The sequence below is a fragment of the Pongo pygmaeus genome, chromosome 13, assembly GCF_028885625.2.
Source record: "Pongo pygmaeus isolate AG05252 chromosome 13, NHGRI_mPonPyg2-v2.0_pri, whole genome shotgun sequence".
NCBI lineage: Eukaryota > Metazoa > Chordata > Mammalia > Primates > Hominidae > Pongo > Pongo pygmaeus.
In genome coordinates, this window is record NC_072386.2 from 126,966,198 (window position 1) to 126,988,224 (window position 22,027).

General features: G+C 55.1%; 1 protein-coding gene across 1 annotated transcript in view; it reads right to left on the reverse strand.

Moving 5' to 3' along the window:
* QSOX2 (quiescin sulfhydryl oxidase 2) overlaps positions 1-22,027 on the reverse strand; it is a 39,766-nt gene that overhangs the window by 9,718 nt on the left and 8,021 nt on the right. The window contains exons 2-9 of the mRNA XM_054501894.2: positions 10,998-11,098; positions 9,051-9,099; positions 8,208-8,313; positions 7,964-8,054; positions 5,988-6,133; positions 3,396-3,530; positions 3,045-3,174; positions 984-1,106 (exon numbers count right to left, since the gene is read on the reverse strand). Of these exons, the coding sequence (XP_054357869.1) occupies positions 984-1,106; positions 3,045-3,174; positions 3,396-3,530; positions 5,988-6,133; positions 7,964-8,054; positions 8,208-8,313; positions 9,051-9,099; positions 10,998-11,098 (881 nt within the window). The remainder of the gene's footprint in view (positions 1-983; positions 1,107-3,044; positions 3,175-3,395; positions 3,531-5,987; positions 6,134-7,963; positions 8,055-8,207; positions 8,314-9,050; positions 9,100-10,997; positions 11,099-22,027) is intronic.

Consider the following 22,027-nt stretch of genomic DNA (forward strand, 5'->3'; position numbering starts at 1 on the left):
TAAGGACAATATTAAGAGAAAAGGCAACTAACAACATAAAAAAGCTCAACCGTCAAATCATTCTCGGCCAGAACAAACAAGGTGCGTTCACTTTGAAGAAGCAACAGGGTGGCCATTGGAGCAGGTGACTGCTGGCCCGGGAGGGCTGTGAGCCCCGGACAGATTCCGTTCGGTTTGGTTTCGTGTCTCATCACCCTTTTCCTCCCTAAGGACTCCTGAGCCCAGGATGTGTTCTCGAGGGAGATGTCACACGTCGCAGTCACGTGAGAGTGCTCCCATGACTGCGAGCTCGGAGTGGAGTCAAGGTGGAAGACAGACTCAGGCAAGAAGCCCGGCACCGTCTGCTTCTCAGCTGCAGCCAGCAAATGACAAAGCTGGCAAAATCACGGCACGACAAGTGCACCTTATAGGGTTCCCAGAAGATGTGCTGTGCGCCGCTGACCACGCCGGCCATGCGGGCATCGGACAAGCAGCACGCTGGGTTTACTGCCTGCGACTAAATGCTCTGGGGGCCACAGAGAAGCTGCTGATCTGGACTAAGGAGGGAACGGCAGGAGGGAGTACCTCCCTCTTGGGGTGCTGGTCCCCTGAGCGAAGACTGGCACCTGCTGGCACCTGGTCTTGGGGAAAGCTCTGGCAGGGCTGCCACACTTAACTGAATACATCAGTTTTTGTCAGATTGGCTTACTAAAAATTTAAAAAGCCCAAGTACTACGTTGCTTGAGAAAACCCCATTTTGTCCAAAGGACAGGTGGTCACAGTGCACTTTTGGTGAGCTGTCCTTAAACTGAAGCCCCAGCATGACGCTGCCAAGGCAGACAGGAGGCCATGGCCACGATGCTGTCATGGAGACAGCAAGTCGCTGCTCCCCTTCCTCACAGCAGAGTCTGGGCCCCCAGCAGGGAGATGCACCAGCTAAGGGCGAGGGAAGGAAGGCGAGGGAAGGAGGGCGCAGCGTGGCTGGCGAGGGTTCTGGGGCTCACCCGCATCTTGTTGTTGACCAGGTCGAGCACGGCGTTGTAGGGGATCCTGTCCAGGGGAAGGCTGGCCAGCCATTCCTGCAGCATCTCCAACAGCTTCTTGACTGGCAGCCGTCCAGGGAACAGCTGTATGAGGAAGGAGCCACCTGAGAGCTACAGACTCAAACCCGGGCCCGCCCCCACCGCTGGGGGCATAGCACCTCCGAAGACAAGCACTCCATCCGCAGAGGGGCTGAACCTAGGACGGGGCCTCTCAGAACTCGGGTTTCTCTGATGGGAGGCGGGAAACCCAAGGGGCCATGGGGTGGGCATCTAGCCAGCGCCTCTCCTCAGGACAGCCTGCGCCCACGGCCATGCCTTTCTCTAGCCCGTGCCTGCAGCTCACCCACCTGTGCCCACGGCCTCGCTCCCGCCAGGTGACAGGCAAGGTCACGGTGTGTGACTCATCATGGAGCTGGTGGGGGTTGCTGATGTATTCTGCCTTCCTCACGAGGAGCTGTGCTGACCCCACCTGCCCGCCCGCTGGGCTTCCCTTCTGCCGTCACCAACTGTGTGAAGGGCGCGCAGCAGTGCACACGCGCCGGCAGCCGGGGCTAACTGCCTATGGGCTCGTGTGGGCCGTGAGGCTGGCCGACATCAACACAGCTTGGGGAGGCGTCTGGCTGAGAAGATCCCAGGGCTCTGTCTTTTTAGGAGAAACTCTGATCAGCTGCTGTACCACAAACTGTGCAAAACATAGGCTGCCAAAAGAGCTCTGAAAACCCGAGCTGAAATCTCACGGGTGGCAATGCCAGACCAGAAACACCGGCCACCAAAAGAGCTCCTCAAACCTGAGCTGAAGCTCATGGGTGGCAATGCCAGACCAGAAACACCGGCATCTTCAGCTCAGTCCAATATATTTTCTCCCACGTAGGTTAAAAAGTGCCGTGATTAATTTACCAGAATCAAATTTATTTTGGACATCCAAGCAAACTTCAGAAAAATATTAAGAATAACTTATCAATACCCTGGCCTCAGGGGTTACCTAGAGCACAAGTGTAAAAGCTCCAAGCCTAACTAGACTAAGGGGAAGATGGAGAAGTGGGGAGAGGAGAGCAGGTCTGCCTAGCGACAGCTGTGCGACTCCAGCGAATTAGCTGGCCGGCGGCCACCACCACTAAGAGCCACACTGTCCTCCACTAATATGATGGACAGATTAGCAGGACACTTTCTTAAAGGAAATGAGGCCAGCTAGAGATTTCTGAACTCTGGATGGCACCGTGGGGTAAAAACCTGCCTGGGCAATGTTCATACATTCATCTGAGGCACCTCCAGTCCTTCAAGGTTTCCTGTACTTTTCACAAATCATTTTGTAAGTAAACTCTATCCAAAGTGCTATCAATTATTCTATCATGCATCTTATTTTTGGCAAAAGAAATATTTTAAGCCTAAGCCTCCTTGTCATTTAGACAATAACAAGCAACTGAGCTCATGGAGTTATCCCTGGCCACCTCCCCGGCTGGTGCTCTTCAGCCTGACCCTGGGCACAGACAGGCCTGAGCTCTGATTGCATCTCCGCCCGCTCCTGGCGACCCCCTCAGTGGTCTCAGACACCACATCTGTGCTGGTGATGGTGCTGAGCGTGAAGCCCCCAGGACCCCTCCCTGAACTTGGCTGGCACAGCAGATGCACACCCCACCTGGATCTGCACAGCCCCTGCCTCTCCCTCTCCCTCCAGCCCCTGTGCACTGCTCCTCTGAGAGCCAGCTGAGGTGTGGGCCTCCGGTCCCTCCTCCATCTACTCTCCAGGCAGCCAGAGCTGGGCTTTTCCAACAGGTGCTTGGCTCACGCCCCCGCCCCTCTCTACATCCACTGCCCCAGCCCCAGTGCTGGGAACAGCATTGGACGCAGGAGGCACTCGGGAAACGGGTGGAATGAGTTGGGGCGCGGGCCTGGACAGACAAAGCAAGGTGGAGAGCACCTCAGCGGGGCTGGCAGAGCCCCCGCAGTGTCCGACGCCCCCCAGGGCCCACCCTGTGCAGGGCCAAATTCCCACACGCAGCCCAGACCAGCACCGTCCCAAACCTTGGCCAAGACAGTCACAAAGTCCTTGAGCGTCTTCAGCTCTGCTCCGGCCAGGGACTTGTGGGCTGCCAGCTCCACTCGCAGGAGGTAGTGCAGCCCTGATTCCAGGTCCACCGTGTACAGCTTCGACCTAGGACGGGATATGGCAGCGTCAGGGAATGCCCACTCTTTCCCTCCACAGTAAGTTTCCCTGTCCTGGCTCCTCCCCACGGACTCCCAGGGCCCCCGGGAGGGCTCCTGAGCGGCCCTCAGCGGCTGGGGTGGGTTTCTGAGTGAACCCGCCCTGCAAGCACGCAGCCTTCAGTCTACACGCACTGTCTCCGGGGGCTTCAGTTCAAGAGGAACACTTGCTTGTCAAATTCTCTCCAAACCACGATTTCTGAATTTTCTTCTTTGTTTGGCTTTTCAGGCAAGGGAAGCGATTTCTTCCTCACATCCGGCAACGACTTCAAATAAGAGGAAAAGAAGGTCCGCAGAGGCTTCACGCTGTGAGAAAGGGGAGGGCAAAGGTGAGAAGAGCCCTTCACGCTGTGAGAAAGGGGAGGGCAAAGGTGAGAAGAGCCTCCTTTATAAAATCCTAAAGTAGGAGCCCCGGCATTCGGGACAGCTCTGGGCCACCCCTTTCACCCTTCGGGCATTTACTGGGGCATGGGGGCCAGTGGGAACAGCCGACACCCCGCCTGGGCTCCGGCTGAGCTTCCACCTGGGGGATGAAAGGAGACACACCAAATCCACAGATTTACAACCAGCTCCAGTTGTAATAAGTACTATGACTCATTTATGTTTGTGGGGACCTTAAGGCGTTTTGTAAAGCTGGGTTGAGCATCTGCCAAGATCAGCTTTATTCTGACTGCGATTTCCAACATGCCTAAGAGCCTTCACCGACGCGCCCACAATCTGCCAGCCCTGAGTGGGGCATCTGGAAGTCGGGGCCCAGGGTGGACGTTAGCCCCTCCCTGATGTCAGGCCCCTGAGCTCCCTGCGTGCCCGCCCTGTGGGGACAGGGTGGAGCTGAGCCCCCTGTGTGCCCACGCTGTGTGGATAGGGTGGAGCTGCCTTCTGAGGACACCCTCAATGCCATTATCGAGCACTTCAGTGTGACGTGGAGCTTCTTTCCAAAGATAGAATGTAGCAGTGATATTTGCAAAAATATTTAAATATCTATAAAAATATTAACATTATTTGACACTAAGAAGTTGTCTAGATGATACTTTTAACACTAAACAAACATCTGGCAGTGGTTCAGACTGCTCTGCCAAGGGCAGTGCTGTGCCCCAGGCCTGGAATGGGCCACCTCGTCGGCAGAGCCGGGCCCCCAAGCACTCAGAGCATCTCCCAACAAGCTCAATGGCCTCTGTGGTTACCCTGAATTCCAGCTTTATCTTTTTTATTTTCACTCATTTATCTATTTTTGAGACAGGATCTTGCTCTGTTGCCCAGGCTGGAGTGCAGTGGTGCAATCTCAGCTCACTGCAGCCTCAACCTCCTGGGCTCAAATGATCCTCCCACCTCAGCCCCCTGAGTAGCTGTGACCACAGACACACTCCACCATACCCGGCTAATGTTTTATTTTTCATAGGCTGGAGTCTCACTGTCAACCTGGGCTGGTCTCAGACTCCTGGGCTCAAGTAATCCTCTCATCTCAGCCTCCGAAAGTGCTGGGATTACAGGTGTGAGCCTGGCCTCTTTTTCAAAAGGACAGAAAAATACCTAAGAAGCTGCGGTGTTTGGGGCTTCTGTAAGGCGCCCTCTATGCCCCAGTTGATCTTTGAGGAGGCTAAACTGGAAGCCCCAAGAGACAGGAAACATGTCCTGTCTTCTCACTGCTGTGTCCCTGCACCTAGGAGCCCGGCGTGGTGAGTCACCAAGAGCCGCAGAGTCAACCGTGGCTAAACCAGCACATGCTGGAAGGCTGCAGGTGCTGCGGCTTCAGGCCAGGGGAAGGGGCCACCCAGTGTAGGGCAGGCTGGCCTCACGCTGTCCTTCTACCCAAGGTGAGGAGGAGACCGGGGGCCCTCCAGCCTCAGGACATTACTTAACTTTCTCAACCATTTTTCGTTTCCTTTCTTTTTTTTGAGACGGAGTCTGGCTCTGTCGCCCAGGATGGAGTGCGGTGGCAGGATCTTAGCTCACTGCAGCCTTGACCTCTGAGGCTTAAGCGATCCTCCCACCCCAGCCTCCTGAGTAGCTGGGACTACAGTGGCAGACCACCAGGCCCGGCTAGTCTTTTTTTTGGTATAGATGGGGTCTTACTATGTTGCCCAGGCTGGTCTTGAACTCCTAGACTCAAATGATTCATCTGTGCCCAGCCTCATTTTTCTCACTGTTCTTTCTCTAACCTTATTCAAGTTGTTTACTTTTTCATTAGGCTTATCTGAGAGGCATAAGGGCACTCTGCGCAGAGGCGAAGGGCTTATCCGAAGGGCACACAGGCACTCCTCGCAGAGGCGAAGGGCTTGCCAAGGTTCTGCGGTTCTTACAGAAAGAGCAGAACGTGAGGGGCAGGGCCTGGCGCCCACCCCAACTTCTCATTCTGCAGAGGCGGGCATGTGGGCTCGCCTGCCAGCCCCAGACACAGACCAAACTGCATCCCAAGAGTCCACCCAGAGCAGGGTTTGAGGAGCATCTGCTGCTCCCGAAGCCCTGGCCCAGCAACCCTCATGCTGGTTTAGCCACGGTTTCCTCTGAGGCTCTTAGTAAGTCCCCACGCCAGGCTCCTCCTAGGTGCGGGGACACAGCAGTGAGAAAACAGAAATCCATGAAAACACAGCACAGATCAGCAATACCCAAGGGCTGAGAGCCAGGGCCCAAATCTGCCCAGGGAAGCGGGGTGGAGGGGCCAGGGCTCCCCGGATCTCACACCAGACTTGCACTGTCTACTCGGAGCCTCTGTCCTGTAACTCCACACGGTACGGGGTTCCCAGATCCCACCCGGGCACTCACACGTTAATCAATCCATGCGACCCATTTGGGTAGATCAGGTAACACGAAGGGACTGAAGAAACACCAAGTTTCTCCAGAAATGCTTTGTCCCCGTCCAGCGCTCGGGTCACCACGATGCTTTCATACGGGATCAGGTCTAAGATCACCTGGGGGATGAGAACACATGACACTTCCACAGGGGCTGGCGGTTTCTCAGAAAACACGACATGCAGATACACGGCCTTGTAGGGAAACTTTCACAAAAGGGCACGAAGTCTGTCCCCCTGCAGGCAAGACCCTCACTCAAATCTTCATTCTCATCGCACTTTAAGGCAACCGACGGCACACATGCCATGAGCAGAAACCACGGTCTTATTCGGCAATTTTACAAACCCATCAAAGAAAACACTTATCTACGAATTTGCACTTGACTTTCTAAAACCAGTGCGCCCCCGCAACACTGATACTGGTCAAGTGAGTCCCTGCACACAGCAGCCACACCCCATGGCCTCGCACTCCTGTCCCGCGTGTGGAAGCTTCGTGGCCAGGGCAGCAGGCCTTGCGCTGCCGCTCCTCCCCAGCCACCGTGCTCCTGCCTGGTTCTGCTCAGACTGAAGGGGCAGCAACAGGGTCTCGGTGGCAGAGAGACCACACGAGTGGCATCTCAGGATTTCGGAAGAAACCTCGTGTGCGTCACCACCACATCGGGCGTACGTCTTCCCTTCTCTTAACAGAGCAACAAAACCAGCTGCTCCTCAAACCAAGGGCCCTGGCTAAAGGTGTGAACTGGGCGCCCCCTGAGTGGCCGTGCCTCTCCTGAGCTGGGTGTGTCTGCGAAGAGCTGATCGCTACTCTGGGCCACATTGGTCTCTGGTCTGGGCCATGCCGTGACTCTGTGCCGAAGAGCACTCCTCCTGCACGGGTGGAGCCTGGCTGCCCCGAACGCACCAGCATGCCAGGGAGGTAGGGGAGCGTGCCCGGCGCCAAGACGGGCCCACACCCACCTCTTCTTGGGGGAACACTTGCCTCTGGTCTGTGTGTGTGGAGGCCCCGCCGAAGACAGCAAGGGCACGAGGGGCCTTGGGACGGGGTGAGGGGTCTGGGAGAGCCACACACCACTTAGCAGTTCCTCAGCCCTCCACAGAGAATCCTGGCCAACCATGTGAAGGCAGCCTGGCATCACCATCAAACCTGGAGGGGGCGGTGCTGGGGTGCCAGGAGGGCAGCCAGGGCACGAAGCCAGATGGTCACAGTGCAGGTGTCTGCAGCTTCCTTCCCAAGTGCGTCTCCAAAAGCCCTCGCAGCGGCAAAGCTGTTCCCTACGTTCACCGCAAGCGCCCCCCCTGCCGCCAGTGGACAGAAAAACAGTCGCCTATCAAGTTGCAAGGAGAAGGAGGAGAAGCTCAGGGTGAGTGCTGGGCGAACGCATGTGCGGTGAGGCCTTTGTCTCGTCTCCAGGAAGACTGTCAGCAATAATGACTCTCTGTGAGCTGCCCCTGCACCTGGTCCCTGGACCTTATTTAGACTTGGCCAAAAGCAAGGCTTCAGAACTGTACGTGTGAAATCAAAGTATGACAATGATAAAAACGACGTTTTACAGAATCTTGGATTTGGCAAAAATGTTGAGAGTTCAGAATATGGCAACGAAAAAAATCTCAGTAATAATGCATACGAAATACAGAATGACCTCAAGGTGAGCTGGGCATGTCATAAAAATGAGATCTTCTGCAAAGCCATCTCTTAGTTTCAAACCCAGGGTTAGGCCACCTTCTGAACCCCTCCCACCACCAAGCTCATTCATCCTAACAGTCTTCTCCAGACAACAGTGACTCTGCCGAGTAACATTAACTAAGCTTCTGATAATGAACAAGACCTAAAGCCACGGACAGGACATGAGATGCCGACGCAGTGACCAGCACCTGCAAATCTCATCACAGATGCACCGCCAACCCCAATCACACCACATGTGACACCTGGAGCCCACGCAGAGGCCGTACCTCCCGTCCAAGGTAGGAGCTGTTGCTTTCAAAGACAATAGCCACGTAACGGCTGCCACGGTTGTCAAGAAGGGAAAGAACATCACTGGGCCTTTCAAGACAAAAAAAGGAGGCTTTTAGTGCTGTCAACAGCAGCGAGTTGGCCACCACATCCCAGTGGCCACAACACTTAATAGAAACCTATTACGTTTCTTGCACAGTTCAACATGAGTCTAACGGCTGCCTTCTTCATGGAGCTACTCACTGAATGGGGTCCAGGGGCGGGCAGGCAGGGGGCCGGCTTCCTTCCGTGTGGTTCTGCAGAAAGTCAATCATCGTCTGTCTGACTGTTCGCAGCTCTCGGTCAGGTCCTGCCGGAAGCACACCAGGGTCAGAGCTGTGGGTGCGGCTGTCCTCGCGGGGCAGGCATACACCCAGGGACAGCAGCCCCGTCCCAGCCTGGGGCCCAAAGACAAGGGTGCAGGTGGCAGCAACATGTGCAATCCCAGTGGGTGTGGCCAATGTCACCCACAGGCGTGGTACAGACAGTGCTGGATTCACACAACTGGAGAGCACATGGCAATGAGACAAGCATGGGTGGGCCACAGGGACAGGCTACAGAGGCAGATGCAAGACACGGTGCTGCAAGGAGCAGGCCAGGCGGCTCCACCGGGTCACTCACAGGCAGAGCCCCACCAAGGTGCGGCAGGCCAGGCAGCTCTACCGGGTCACTCACAAGCAGAGCCCCCCAGGGTGCGGCCTGCGGGGTCTGATCACACTCTGGGTGATGCTCGCCTGGGTGGGATCATTTGTAAAAATTCATCGGGTGGGTACATGTGATCTGTGCACATCTCCAAATATTTTTACAATAAAAAATTTACTCTGAAAAAGTTTTTACTACAATATTTGCCAAGCAAGGCAAAGCACAAAACGAAAATTTCTCTTTGAAACTATTAATGTCTGAACTCTTAAGGGAAAGCAGGCAGGAAGGTCAGCAGAGGGAAAGGTGCTGACCCGGGCTGGGAGCTCCCCAGGCTCTGGGACCGTGTGTCTTTAGCAGGTTATGACGGGAATCTCAGGGACTAAAATACAATGCTTATGTCCTTACCTTTAAAATTTTCTCCAGTTGTAAACTCCTTTGTAAATGCTTTAAAGTACTAAGAGGAAAAACACAGAACAAGTAAGAGGCAGCCTTGCTAGGGCATCTGCATGTGTTTAAGAAACAAAACGCCCGTCACCTTAGAGGAAGCTTTACTCAATTTCCTTCAGAAAGTTTTCATAAATGGATGACAAACTACATGCTTCTCCGTGTCTCTGTGCATATTAGTGTTTCCTGTCAGATTTACGAGGGGGCCAAGGTTAGCTCTAATCAGCATTCCTATCATTTACATTTTCTGACCCAACAGGGCTAGAAGCAAGACAGTTCAACTGGGCTGGAATCATAAAAGACACTGCTCTCCGGGACTTGGTAGTGAGCGTGTGTCTTAATGGTTAGCTGTAACGTTAGCTATAACCACACAGAGGATCTGCAGGAGGAGGAGACACCACACAGTATCTCTGAGTGGATGATAAGGTTCTTATGTTAATATTAAAAACTTTCTTCATCAAAGGGTACATTAAAGACAGTGATGAGACAAGGTTACAGAATGGTGAAGATGAGGTTGGTAAGAAAAGCACTGGCCAGCTAAGAGGGAAATGTGCAGACAACAGGAAGACACTTCACCCGTGACACCCATGGCCCACAAAGCCAGATGTGCTGGCACCGCAGCCCCCAGGGAAATGTAAATGAAGCCGCCAGTGCTTCCTGCTGCACCGCTCCCTGGGCGAGCACAAAACTGCCTGACGCTGCTGGCCCTGCAGGTCTGTTGTGCACAGACCCGGTTCGCGGCCCAGTGGCTTCTCTCCCAGCCTCAGCTCTCCCCGTGCCCGGGAATGTGCACAGCAACGCTGTTCAAAGCCACCAAAGCCTGGAAGAGCCCACACGCCTGGCAAAGGGGCGTTCTGGTTCTCAGAGTGACGTCACTGGACAATCCCATCCAATGAGCATCGTAGTGGATCTGGGCAATGACCCATTTAAGTAACAGAAAGAGGGCCCGAAAGTTTATGTACAGAACAGTGTGACCTGTGTCTGAAGCTAAAACAAAATAAAACAGGAAGCCATCCTGACGTAATCACACGCAGGGGCAGGCAAGCAAGCGTGTGACACAGGCCCTGAGAGGCCCTGGGGCAGGGCTGACAACAGTGCCACCCAGCATGGCACCTGTTGGGGCAGGACCACAGGTGCTGCCAGCACAGTGAAAACAACAGCCCCCAAAACACAAGGGAAGCCACCATGACGTGACACCACACCACACAGCAAGGCACCAGGGCTGACAAGGACGGAGTTTAACTCAAATTGACAAAGCTTCCCGGGAAATGGGCCCAAGGCGCCCACATGTCTGGAGATGTCCATGTCAAGGCATGCAGGAGGCAGCGGCACCCGCGTATACACACGTGCTATGCACGGGCCCGCAACAGGGTCACAGGTACTTCTGCCCCCTAGTGGGAGCAATGGGCACAGCCTTGTCTGCAGGGCTGACCTTGGCTCGGGAAGGCAGAGGCCCTGTGCGTGTGTGTGCGTGCGTGTGAGTGCATGTGAGTGTGCATGTGTGAGTGAGCATGTGTGTGTGTGTTCCACCAAGGGGACCCCCGTGGTACACAGACCACACGCGTGGCTTCAGGCTGGGGTGCCAGCCCTCGCGCTCCTGGCCTTGTGCCCTCTGGCCATGCAGGCTGCAGGAGGTCTTTTCACGCATCCCCTCCATGTGACCGGGGCTGTGTGAGCATGGACAGTCCCACAGACACTTCCACAGCACAACAGGGTGGAACAAGAGCTGCCCCCAGCAAACATCAGCTCCTACAATTCCTATGAAGTTTCAAGGAGAGAGCCAGAGAAGCCAAAAAACACAGGCACTATGATGTGGTGAATTTCAACAGACAAGCAGCCCCGTGATACTCACCCGGAAGGTGCGGTAGAAGGTGAATTTCAACATACAAGCAGCCGCGTGATACTCACCCGGAAGGTGGGGTAGAAGTGGATGTCATAGTCATGGCATACGGCCTGGTTCTTCTCTTCCATGCAGTCCAGAGCTGCGACGCGGATGGCGCTGGCCCAGTCTGAAAAGCAGGAGCACGACCTTCAGTGGGGTGAGCACTGGACTCCCAGGAAGCCCAGGACCCAGCAGTCCCCACTCCAGGCTGCGGCCACCTGAGAGACCAGCCCACCTGCCCCCTCTAGGTCATCAGTTAGGCCCTCACCACACAGAGCTTCTATGTGGAGCTAGGAAAGAGAACTTCCACCAACAGCACGATGCCTCTCCTACCACAGATGGTCACAGAACAAGCGGATTTGTGCGGAACTTGCACATCACAGAGCAGGGACAAGGCTGTGGTCCCCTAATTAAATGACACCCTGATGGATGAAAGCGCTGGTAACAGAAGCAGCTGTCAGCGGCCGGCACTCAGTCAGGACAGCAAGCAAGTATGTACAGATTAATCAGATACGGTCCAGGCTGTTTGGCAAAAACATTCCCGTGTTCTCACTCCAGCGAGTACTGGCAGCATCTAAGCAGGGTCTTCCAAGGCAAGGACGCGTGCACAGACACATGTGTGAGCAGGGTCTTTCAAGGCAAGGACGCATGCACAGACACATAAGAAGTGGTTTCCAACACCATCCCAGACACTGCCTGCAAACCCCGGAACACCTATGCCATTTTGCGGGGGCTAAAAGGAGCCATACATTTTTTTGTTCCTATCTCTAAAGTTTTTGCAACATGCAAATAAAATAGAGATAAAAATGTAACAAATCTCACACATTCTACCTCTTGGATCAATAATTATCAGCTCAAGGTGAATCCTCTTTTGTCAAAGTCTCCACCCACTTCCAGAACTGTCCCACAACAAATCTCAGCACGTCATTTCCACACAAAATCCACCAGGCTTTGCCTCTGAAAGATGAAGGCTCTCCACTGGGCATGGTGGCTCACGCCTGGAATCCCAGCACTTTGGGAGGCCAAGGCAGGCAGATCGTTTAAGCTCAGGAGTTTGAGACCAGCCTGGGCAACATGGTAAAACCCTGTCTCTAAAAAAAAAAATACAAAAAATTAGCTGGGCGTTGGTGGCGCACACATGCGGTCCCAGCTACTCGAGAGGCTGAGGTGGGAGGACTGCTTGAGCCCGGAAGGCAGAGGCTGCAGTGAGCCGGCGACAGGGGGAGGCTCCACCTTAAAAAAAAAAAAAAAAAAGTCCCTATTTGTTCGTTTGTTTAAAGTTTGTTTGAATCAAGATCCCAGCGAGGCTTGTCGGTTACTCCTGGTGGGTCCTGGCACTTTCCTTCTCTGGGTTTGAATGACAACACCCCGGACTCCTGGCTTTTCTGTAACAGGGCACTCAGATCTAGATTCTTGTCTGATTTGTTTGGTGAGATTACTTAGCAGGTAGTGGAACGTGCTTCCACCCGTAGGCAAGCGACGCCTCTCTCCTTAGTGATCACGACCTAAATGCATTAATGCACTAGGGCTGCAGCGAAATGGTGACGTGTCATCTCTCACCGTTTGCTTATGATGAGCTGGAACAATTCTGTAAAGAGAGACCTGCCCTCACTGCAACCCAGAGGAACGACTCACAAGAGGAAGGGGAGTGTCCGGCTCGTGCTTCAGTCACCAGTGTCAAAGTCATGGTTTCCGAAGCTGACCAGCGAGGTTTTCTTTTTAAAAGATTTGTGTTCTTCCTCTGGGATGTAAAAATTGCACTGCCAACAATTCACAAATATTTCCTGGCTCCTCACCCTGTAGGGGTCCTTCCAGGCCCTGAGACTTTGAGGGGACAGCCTAAAGGGGTACCACTGGGTCAAGGGCGCTGGCTATCCTAGAGCCTGGAAGCCTCGACATTCGGCAGTGTGGCAGGGCACGCCACACCATGGGAGGGGCAGATGCAGAGGCGAGACGCAGGCGCCCAGCAAATGGACCTGCCTGGAGGAATGGAGCCAGCCACGTGGGGTGCTGCTCTGGCACAGCCTTGTGACCGGAAGCCCAGTGATTTCTGAACGGGAGGGAACGTTATGTCTGCCTGTCACTGAGATACTGATGAAGCTCTCTGTTGCCTTGTATTCTGATTCTGACTACTTGTCTAAATCAATGATTCGACTATAAATCATGTAAAAAAGAGTAAGAAGTCTTTTCTGAGAGCAAGCTATGATCTCAAACTTCAGAGGTTCTGTTAAAAGCATGCCTGGAAGAGACGGAACATATTACCAGACTCCATACAAATATGAAGGCTTGTGTGTGTTAGCGGTTCAGATTGCTATTTTTCTACGTAATATACCACAGCTTTGTTTAAGATACTGGCCTTTTCTCTCTGTAATTAAAAAAAAAAAAAGAAGCCTCTTTCAGAAACAATGACCAAATACCGTTCCTGCTTACACTGGCTAAGTGAAACCAATTCATGTTTTGAGGCCACTTTCAGTGGATGAGGGAGAAGCCACACGAGCTCTCTGCATCCCTGGCCACACCTTCCTCATGGAACTGAGGAAGAAGGGTTCATGCTCTCACCCAGTGAGCGCAGCAGACGGCAGGGGATGCGGAAACAGAAGGTGCTCCCAGCAGCCCCGCCGTGGGCAGCTCATGGGCGGACCCCTTCTCAGCCCCAGCTCCTCAGCCCGTGTGCATCCTGGCAAAGTGTCTCATTTCTGTGGCCTTTTATCTGGCTCACAATTCCACATGGTTTCATTCTGTTTTTGGGAATTTCTATAACACATTTTTATTCCACACTTTTTTTAAAAAAAGCACCTTTGTGCCCAGAAAGAACACGTAAGAAAACAAAAAGTTGCTCTGAGAGCCCAGACTGCAGCACACACAACAGAATCACGGCCGTGTGACATGATCAAGCCGGCCTAGAAACGGCAAAAACAAAAGACAGGAAGAAGAAAACGTTCCAAGATGTTCGCCAGGATTTGGTTTTCACGGTGGGGTCTGGTCCCATCTGTGGTTTCTCAGATTTGTCTTAGGGCATGTTACCTACACAAACACACAGCACATCCCCACTGCCTCAGGCACTCACTGGCCGCATCACACCCTGCTCTCCTCTGGCCACCTCTCCTGCATTTTTCCTAGTTTCTATCTTCCTGCGGATCCTGGTACAAGGTGGCAGCACAGTGCCCTGCACAGCGGCCGTGGAACTCTCCCAGCACCTGAGGCAAAGGCCATTTGGACAGTCTGGGCCCAGGCCAGGTGGTGCTGCTCTTTTTAAATAACCCTCCTGGCCGGGCACGGTGGCTCATGCCTGTAATCCCAGCACTCTGGGAGGTTGAGGCGGGCGGATCACGAGGTCAAGAGATAGAGACCATCCTGGCCAATATGGTAAAACCCCGTCTCTACTAAAAATACAAAAATTAGCTGGGCGTGGTGGTGCGCGCCTGTAGTCCCAGCTACTCGGGAGGCTGAGGCAAGAGAATGGCGTGAACCTGGGAGGAGGAGGCTGCAGTGAGCCAAGATAGCGCCACTGCACTCCAGCCTGGCGTCAGAGCGAGACTCTGTCTCAAAAAAACCTAAAATTAAATAACTCCTGAATCTCAGGCAGCGCTAGAGAGAATGTGAACAGTTCAAATGTGGCTGGTGGGAATGGCTGTCAGCCCTGCAGTAAACAACTCTGTAACACCTGGAATGCAGAATCCCAGGTGCCAAAGGGCTGAGCCCATGAGGAACGGAGGCACGATCCGATCCAGGCCTCACAACTGCTCCCTGATTCCTGTGCCCCACTCCCATCCAGCTCATCCACCGCAGGGCGCTGCCCAAAAACACGTGAGCCTCAGTAGTCGGCATCCGTGACGGCATCCTCATCACGTCGGGCCACAAATCCACCCCGTCACTGGCTTTTCACAGGCTCTGTCTCTCTCCAATGAGGCTTCAGATTCCCAAGACCAAACGTCTGCTGGTTGTTTCTACCTGTTAGTCTTCCATGATAAGAAAGTAAACATTCAAATCAAGACTTAAGTACATAATTCTAACATTCTGAACCAAGCTGGAAGGCGCCTGGGAGAGTCCCGGCCTCCGGAGGATCCGCCAGACCCAGCACTGCTCCACTCACTTGTCGTCTCCTCTCCCCTCCAGCCATGCACGGGCCTGACCTCTGTCCCACCACCCCGGGGCCTCTGCCCCGTCTCCTCCCTGGTGGAACTCTTTCCACTGATCTGTTCCTGGTTGCTTTCCCATCTATTTCACAATTTGAACACAGGTAACACCTCAGCAAGGCCTTCCCTGACCCCCTGCTCAGGCCTAGTTTCACTGGCAGGAAAAGCCTCCAACCAGCCTTGTTTCCATGGGAAGTAAATTTACACAGCCCTTTACAGTTGACAAAGCTTTCTGACCAAATTATCTACCATGGGAGTGGCCTGGTGACAAATGCAGGATCCTACAGAGGGGGAAGCTGATGCTCGCAGAGGCCGAGGAAGGCTCCAAAGTCCGTCAGGTCCACAGAGCGCACACCTCGAGCGTGGAGGGCAAACGTCCTAACAGGCGTGCCCGACTCCAACTAGCGTGTGACCAGAATACGCCCCCATCCTACCGTGGTGAATGAAGACTCCCCGTCACGCAGGTCAGATGCTGCAGCCCAAACATGCACTCGCTACACCCTGAGACAAACACCTGTGGAGTAATCATTCCACCAATTCCCTTACAAAGGCTCCCGCAGGACACGCTGCCTCCTTCAACATGTAGAAAACCAAGGCTTTGCAGAAGCAAATTATCATCTCCCCAACATATTTCACACTGTCTCTCCACTAGACCAGAGGGCTCTGCCCTTGGAAGGCAGGGATCCGTGTCCAATCAGCCTGGCAGCCCATCCCCACACACAGGAGGGCCCTGGCCAGTGCTCAGGGGGTTGCGCGAAACGACGCGGCAGAAGGGCACTGCCCCTCACAGCCCCACAGTGACCGCTCCTTACCCAGCCTGCTACCACGGCCTCTGTGAGGTTTCTTCAGCCCTTAACGCTTTAGAAGCACTCGGACCCACCTCATTCCTTTTGAGCTTCCATCAAAGGCTGTGGTGTGAATGTCATCGCCCCTACTTGGCAGATGAGGACACCGAGCTCCAAGCCCTCAGAGGCCGAGAGAGGGAGAGTGAGCCTCAGGGCCGGCACTCCGCCCCTTCCACCCCCTCCACCCTCTCCGCCTCCTTTGCGGGTCCCGTCTGCTAGGCTCTCCCAGCGAAGAGGAACCTCTGCTCTGGAACTGTCCCACCCACTGACCCTCAGACACATAAAAAGGGAGGCAGAGGAACTACAGAAGTCCTCACTTCATGTCACTGACAGGCTCCTGGAAACGGTGGCTTGAAGCAGAAAGACACATAACAAAACCAGTTTTTTTCTCTCATCCATGTTATAAGGAAATGATGTTGACAGAAATGTCGTTATCTGAGGACCTGCCGTCTCCCCTGCGCTTCGCGTGGCAGTTTGCAGGAACCGTTGAGGCTGTGCAGTGAGCGCTTTCCGCACAGGGCGGGCAGCCTCCCTCACCTCCTGTCCCCTCCTCTTCGTGACACACGGGAAGGGGTCACCTTGACCAATATGTCTTTAAACTGCGTGTGTCCACTTAAATACGCACATTTTTTCAACAAATGTACTGGGAAATTTTTTGGAGATATGCGACAATTTGAAAAAACTTGCGGATGAGCCACATGGCCTAAAAAAATCCAAAAAATTAAGAAAAGGCATGTCGTGAATGCAGAGACCATATGTAGATGCTGTTTTATCAATTACTACCACAAAATATATACAAATCTATTATAAAAAGTTACAATGCATCAAAACCCACACACACAAAACTTACAGACCACACACAGCACCATTCACAGTAGAGAGAAAGGTAAACCACTGTCAGGATACAGCTAAGTCGGGGCCTGGAGGCTCCGACTTAGCTGTATGCTCGCACTTTGGGAGGCTGAGGCCGGTGGGTCAGTTGAGCCCAGGAGTTTACGACCAGCCTGGGCAACATAGGGAGACCCTGTCTCTGCAAAAAATTTTAAAATTAGCCAGGCACGGTGGTCCCAGCTACTCAGCAGGTTGAAATGGGAGAACTACTTGAGCTCGGGAGGTCAAGGCTGCGGTGAGCCGAGATTGCACCACTGCACTCCAGCCTGGGTAGAGTGAGACCCTGTCTCAAAGAAAAAAAAAAAGAAAAAAAAATCATGGAGGAGAAAGGACATCTGCCTGAACAGGTATTTTGATGCAGGCGAAAAGTGCCCTATTCGGGAAAAAAATGCCACAAAGGACATGAATTAGGAAGGAAGAGGAGCGAGCACTGGCCGGGAGAGGCCGACTCTGCTGTTTGTGCACATGCTGCCGGGTGTATCGGCAGGACTGCCCTTAGCTATAAAGCCGCTAACCCTGAGCCTCGAACAAGAAAGACAAACAGCAGCTGCCAGTCTTCTGGTTGCACGAGAAGGCCCGGGCAACGAGAAACACTTTTCCGGAGTGGTTCCACGGATCTTTGTCCCTGAAGCCAGGAAGTACCTTCCAGTAAGGGACTGCCTTTTACAGTGATTTGATCTTGCTGAATGCCCCTGGCCACGAAGAACTCATGAGTTCAACAACGAAGGCTGGCTTCATCAGTCTACCTGCTCCCCAAACACAATGGGCCTTACTCTAGATCTGGGGTCCTAAGGCCCTTTAGGGCTCATTATACAGTCCTCTCAGGATGGCCAACGCGGTGGCAGAGAACCTCACAGAGGGAGCATCATGACAGCTGGAAGGACTGCACCACTGAAGACGCCATCGTTGTTACGGGAAGAGCCGTGAAGGCTGTCGAGCCCAAACAAACTTCCGCTGGAGAAAACTGTCCACAGGCTGTGCCTGACCTCACAGGATTTATGACAGAGCCAATCAAGGAAACCATGAGAGGTTGTGGATGTGGCCAAAAAGGTAGGGAAGAAGGGTTCCATGAGACGAATTGTGGAGAAACTCAAGAGAACAGAAGACGACGCTGTGGAGCCAAGTGCCTCCTAACCAGTGCCAAACACAAACGCACCACATCACCTGGCAGGGCTCTCATCACTCAAGACGGCTTTTGGTTTCTTCTATGACATGGACCCTTTTCTAAAACAGGCACTAAAACTACAGCAAACAGTGGAAGGAGGACTGGGACCACACGGAAACAGTTTAGAGAAATAAAAAGCAAAAAAGCCAGACAGAAGGCACGACATACCTCCATGAAGTGACACACAACACGCCTGCCTCCCCTCTACTGCCTCTACCTCCTCTGCCGCTGCCACCTGGGGCAGCCTGGCCAGGACAAAGGCCTTCATGAGGCTCCACCTGGGGCAGCCTGGGCAGGACAAAGGTCTTTATGAGGCTCCACCTGGGACATTTCCTGAGCAGAAGGCCTACTTCTCTTTTGTGCGACCATCTTCTCTAGCTTCCTTTACTGTAAGAACACAGTACAGAACACGTGTAACACACAGAGTTTGTGTCAATCGACCGTTTGTTACTGGTAAGGCTTGCAGTCGACGGTGGGCTATGAGCTCCGTTTTTGGAGAGTCGCAGGTTATATACACATTTTTGACTGTACAGGAGCTGGCACCCCCAGCCCCAAAGTTGTCTGAGGGTCAACTGCACACGTAACAGGAGTGCTACCCTTCTAACTGACCCCCTGGAGGGCTGCCCAGACGTCCGGCAGACGTCCCACACCTTCTCCAGCTCAGCGTTGACAACGCACCAACCTAGAGCAACGGTGGCAAATTCTTTTTGGCCTGACAGAGACACTTAGTGGAGAAAAAGGTGACACGAGTTCACATAGCCCCTTCAGGGCTAGCACGTTGGCACCCAGGAGCCTTCCTGGGCGTGAGGCTGCTGTCACTAAGACCTTTCCTGTGGACCTCGCACCAGCAGGCGGAGACGGAAGCAGGGCCCTGGAGGAAGCCCCGATGGCCACCCCCGGCTTGGGAGCAAGGCTGGTCTCCACGAGGCCCCCAGCTCCACTGCGCCCGCCCCAGCCTCATCGCGCCACACCCCAGCGACCACAGGCGAGTCTTGCTCTGTCGTGTCCCCACACACCTGGACTGTGTGACCCCCGCTCCCTTTACCAGGCTTGTTCCTATTTGCCTTCCAGGTCTCCATCCGAATGCCACTTCATCTGGGAGTCTACCCTGACCCACGGCCCGTGCTCAGCAGACCCTCCCTTCCAGGTGGAGACCCAGCCAGGCGGTCCAGCTTCACAGCCGGCTCTGCTGCTTACTGGGTTTTGAGAATTGGGGCAAGTCACAATCTCTTCTTGCCTCAGTTGCTCCATCTGTTAAATGGAGAGGCCAAGGAAGACCCATCTCCCAAGGGCAGCGTGAGGATCGGCCGGGTCAAAGGCACGAGTGCTGGCACAGCACACCCCCCAGAGCAGGGCCGGGACCAACATGCCCACTCGAAGGCCATGCCCCCGCGACGGCCACACCTGCAGGGACTGACAAGCGTGTGCTGGGGATGCGGGACCAGGGACACTGCCGGGCCCTTACCGGGAGTGACGACCAAGGAAGGAGAGAAGGAGAGAAGACAACTCAGGCTGGCAGAGCAGAAGGGCAGGCGGCCGCGGGAGCATCTGGAGTCAGGGGCATCGTCATACAGAAGACGAGGGGAAGCCCTGAGTGGGGCTCGGGCCGGTTCACACAAGGCTGCAGATCTTGGTGCAGACTTTGTTCTTTGTCTCAACAGCCATGGGCAGCCACTGATGTGTGTGGAGAACTCATAAACACCACGACATCCGAGTGAAGGAAGACGGGTGGCCAGTGAGCTGGGTGGCCAGCAAGCATAGAGCGTTGGCATCAGCCAGAGCCCTGAAGACCACCTGCTCCCCTCACCCTCGGGCTGGGTCACACCCAGGCGACCCGTGAAGCTCTGGTGGCTACAGAGGCAGCATGGCCCAGTGGGGGCCAAGGCTGAGCTGTCTCTTCTCCACATCCAAGGCCACGGACTCTGTGCACACAGAAGGGCATGGGTCTCTCCAGCTCAGCACCCGCAGGCACTTGCTCTACAAACATTTTCACCAGCGACGCTCTCTGGCCTCAGCTTCGGGAGGAACTGGGCTGTGGAGAGCAGTTTCCATCGTAAGGATCATGTATGGAACTTCACAGCCACCTTAGCTGAGGGAGCAGCCAGTCTCCCTCTGGGTCCGAAGTCACCGGCAGTCAGGGTCAGGGCCGGGAGGGGGGCTGCACCCCAAGTCAACCTGGACCTCTCCCAGTCTAGACTCTGCAAACCACCTGCCACCCACCACCTCCACTCAGCTGTCCCAGGTGTCGTCACAATGCTCCTGACCTTCCCCACCTCCTCCCCACTCCCTGCTCCGCACAGAGAGCCACGTAGACAGCTCTCCTCCATGGGGCACCCGGAGACAGGACTGGCTGCCACCCAAGGACAGAGGGCTGTGCGCCGGCCCCTGGGGAGATGCGCAGTGTGCGGAGATGGGGCAGATGCTAGGTGGCAATGGTGATGTTTCTCCTTCAGCCGGACTGGATGGACATCCACAGGTGGAACCCGCCCTCTGAAACAGGCCGCAGCTACCAGCTTAAATAAAGAAGACAAAAAAAACCCACCTTGCTTTCCCTCGAGTTTTGGCCAATCTGAGGCTTTCCTCACGACAGCAGGAAGAGCCAGCGCTGCAGCATCACCTGAACCACAGGACTCCTGGCCAAACGGGTGCTGCAAAACCCAGCGTGCGCCCCGAGACTTACATGGGTACACTCCACCTTGACACCTCTGATAAATAAAATAACGGGTGAATTCCCAGCATCAGGAGTGCACATCTGAAGCCCGTCCTGTGCCAGTGTCACCTGGAGCCCGTCCTGGGCCTGCGTCACCTGGAGCCCCTCCTGGGCCTGAGTCACCTGGTGCCCGTCCTGTGCCGGCAACACCTGGAGCCCGTCCTGGGCCTGCATCACCTGGTGTCCGTCCTGTGCCGGCAACACCTGGAGCCCCTCCTGGGCCTGCATCACCTGGTGCCCATCCTGTGCCACACCTGGAGCCTGTCCTGGGCCGGCGTCACCTGGAGCCCATCTTATGCCACACCTGGAGCCTGTCCTGGGCCGGTGTCACCTGGAGCCCATCCTGTGCCACACCTGGAGCCCGTCCTGGGCCTGCGTCACCTGGAGCCCATCCTGTGCCACACCTGGAGCCTGTCCTGGGCCGGCGTCACCTGGAGCCCATCCTGTGCCACACCTGGAGCCCGTCCTGGGCCTGCATCACCTGGAGCCCATCCTGTGCCACACCTGGAGCCTGTCCTGGGCCTGCATCACCTGGTGCCCGTCCTGTGCCACACCTGGAGCCCGTCCTGGGCCGGCGTCACCTGGAGCCTGTCCTGGGCCTGCATCACCCGGAGCCCGTCCTGTGCCACACCTGGAGCCTGTCCTGGGCCTGCATCACCTGGTGCCCGTCCTGTGCCACACCTGGAGCCTGTCCTGGGCCTGCATCACCTGGAGCCCATCCTGTGCCACACCTGGAGCCTGTCCTGTGCCACACCTGGAGCCCGTCCTGGGCTGATGTCACCTGGAGCCTGTCCTGGGCCACACCTGGAGCCCTTCCTGGGCCGGTGTCACCTGGAGCCTGTCCTGGGCCACACCTGGAGCCCTTCCTGGGCCGGCGTCACCTGGAGCCCGTTCTGTGCCACACCTGGAGCCTGTCCTGAGCCAGCGTCACCTGGAGCCCGTCCTGTGCCACACCTGGTGCCCGTCCTGTGCCACACCTGGAGCCTGTCTTGTGCCACACCTGGAGCCTTTCCTGGGCCAGCGTCACCTGGAGCCCATCCTGTGCCACACCTGGAGCCCGTCCTGTGCCACACCTGGAGCCCGTCCTGGGCCACACCTGGAGCCCGTCCTGGGCCGGCATCACCTGGAGCCCATCCTGTGCCACACCTGGAGCCCGTCCTGTGCCACACCTGGAGCCCGTCCTGTGCCACACCTGGAGCTTGGCCTGGGCCGGCGTCACCTGGAACCCGTCCTGTGTCACACCTGGAGCCCATCCTGTGCCGGCGACACCTGGAGCCCGTCCTGGGCCAGTGTCACCTGGAGCCCGTCC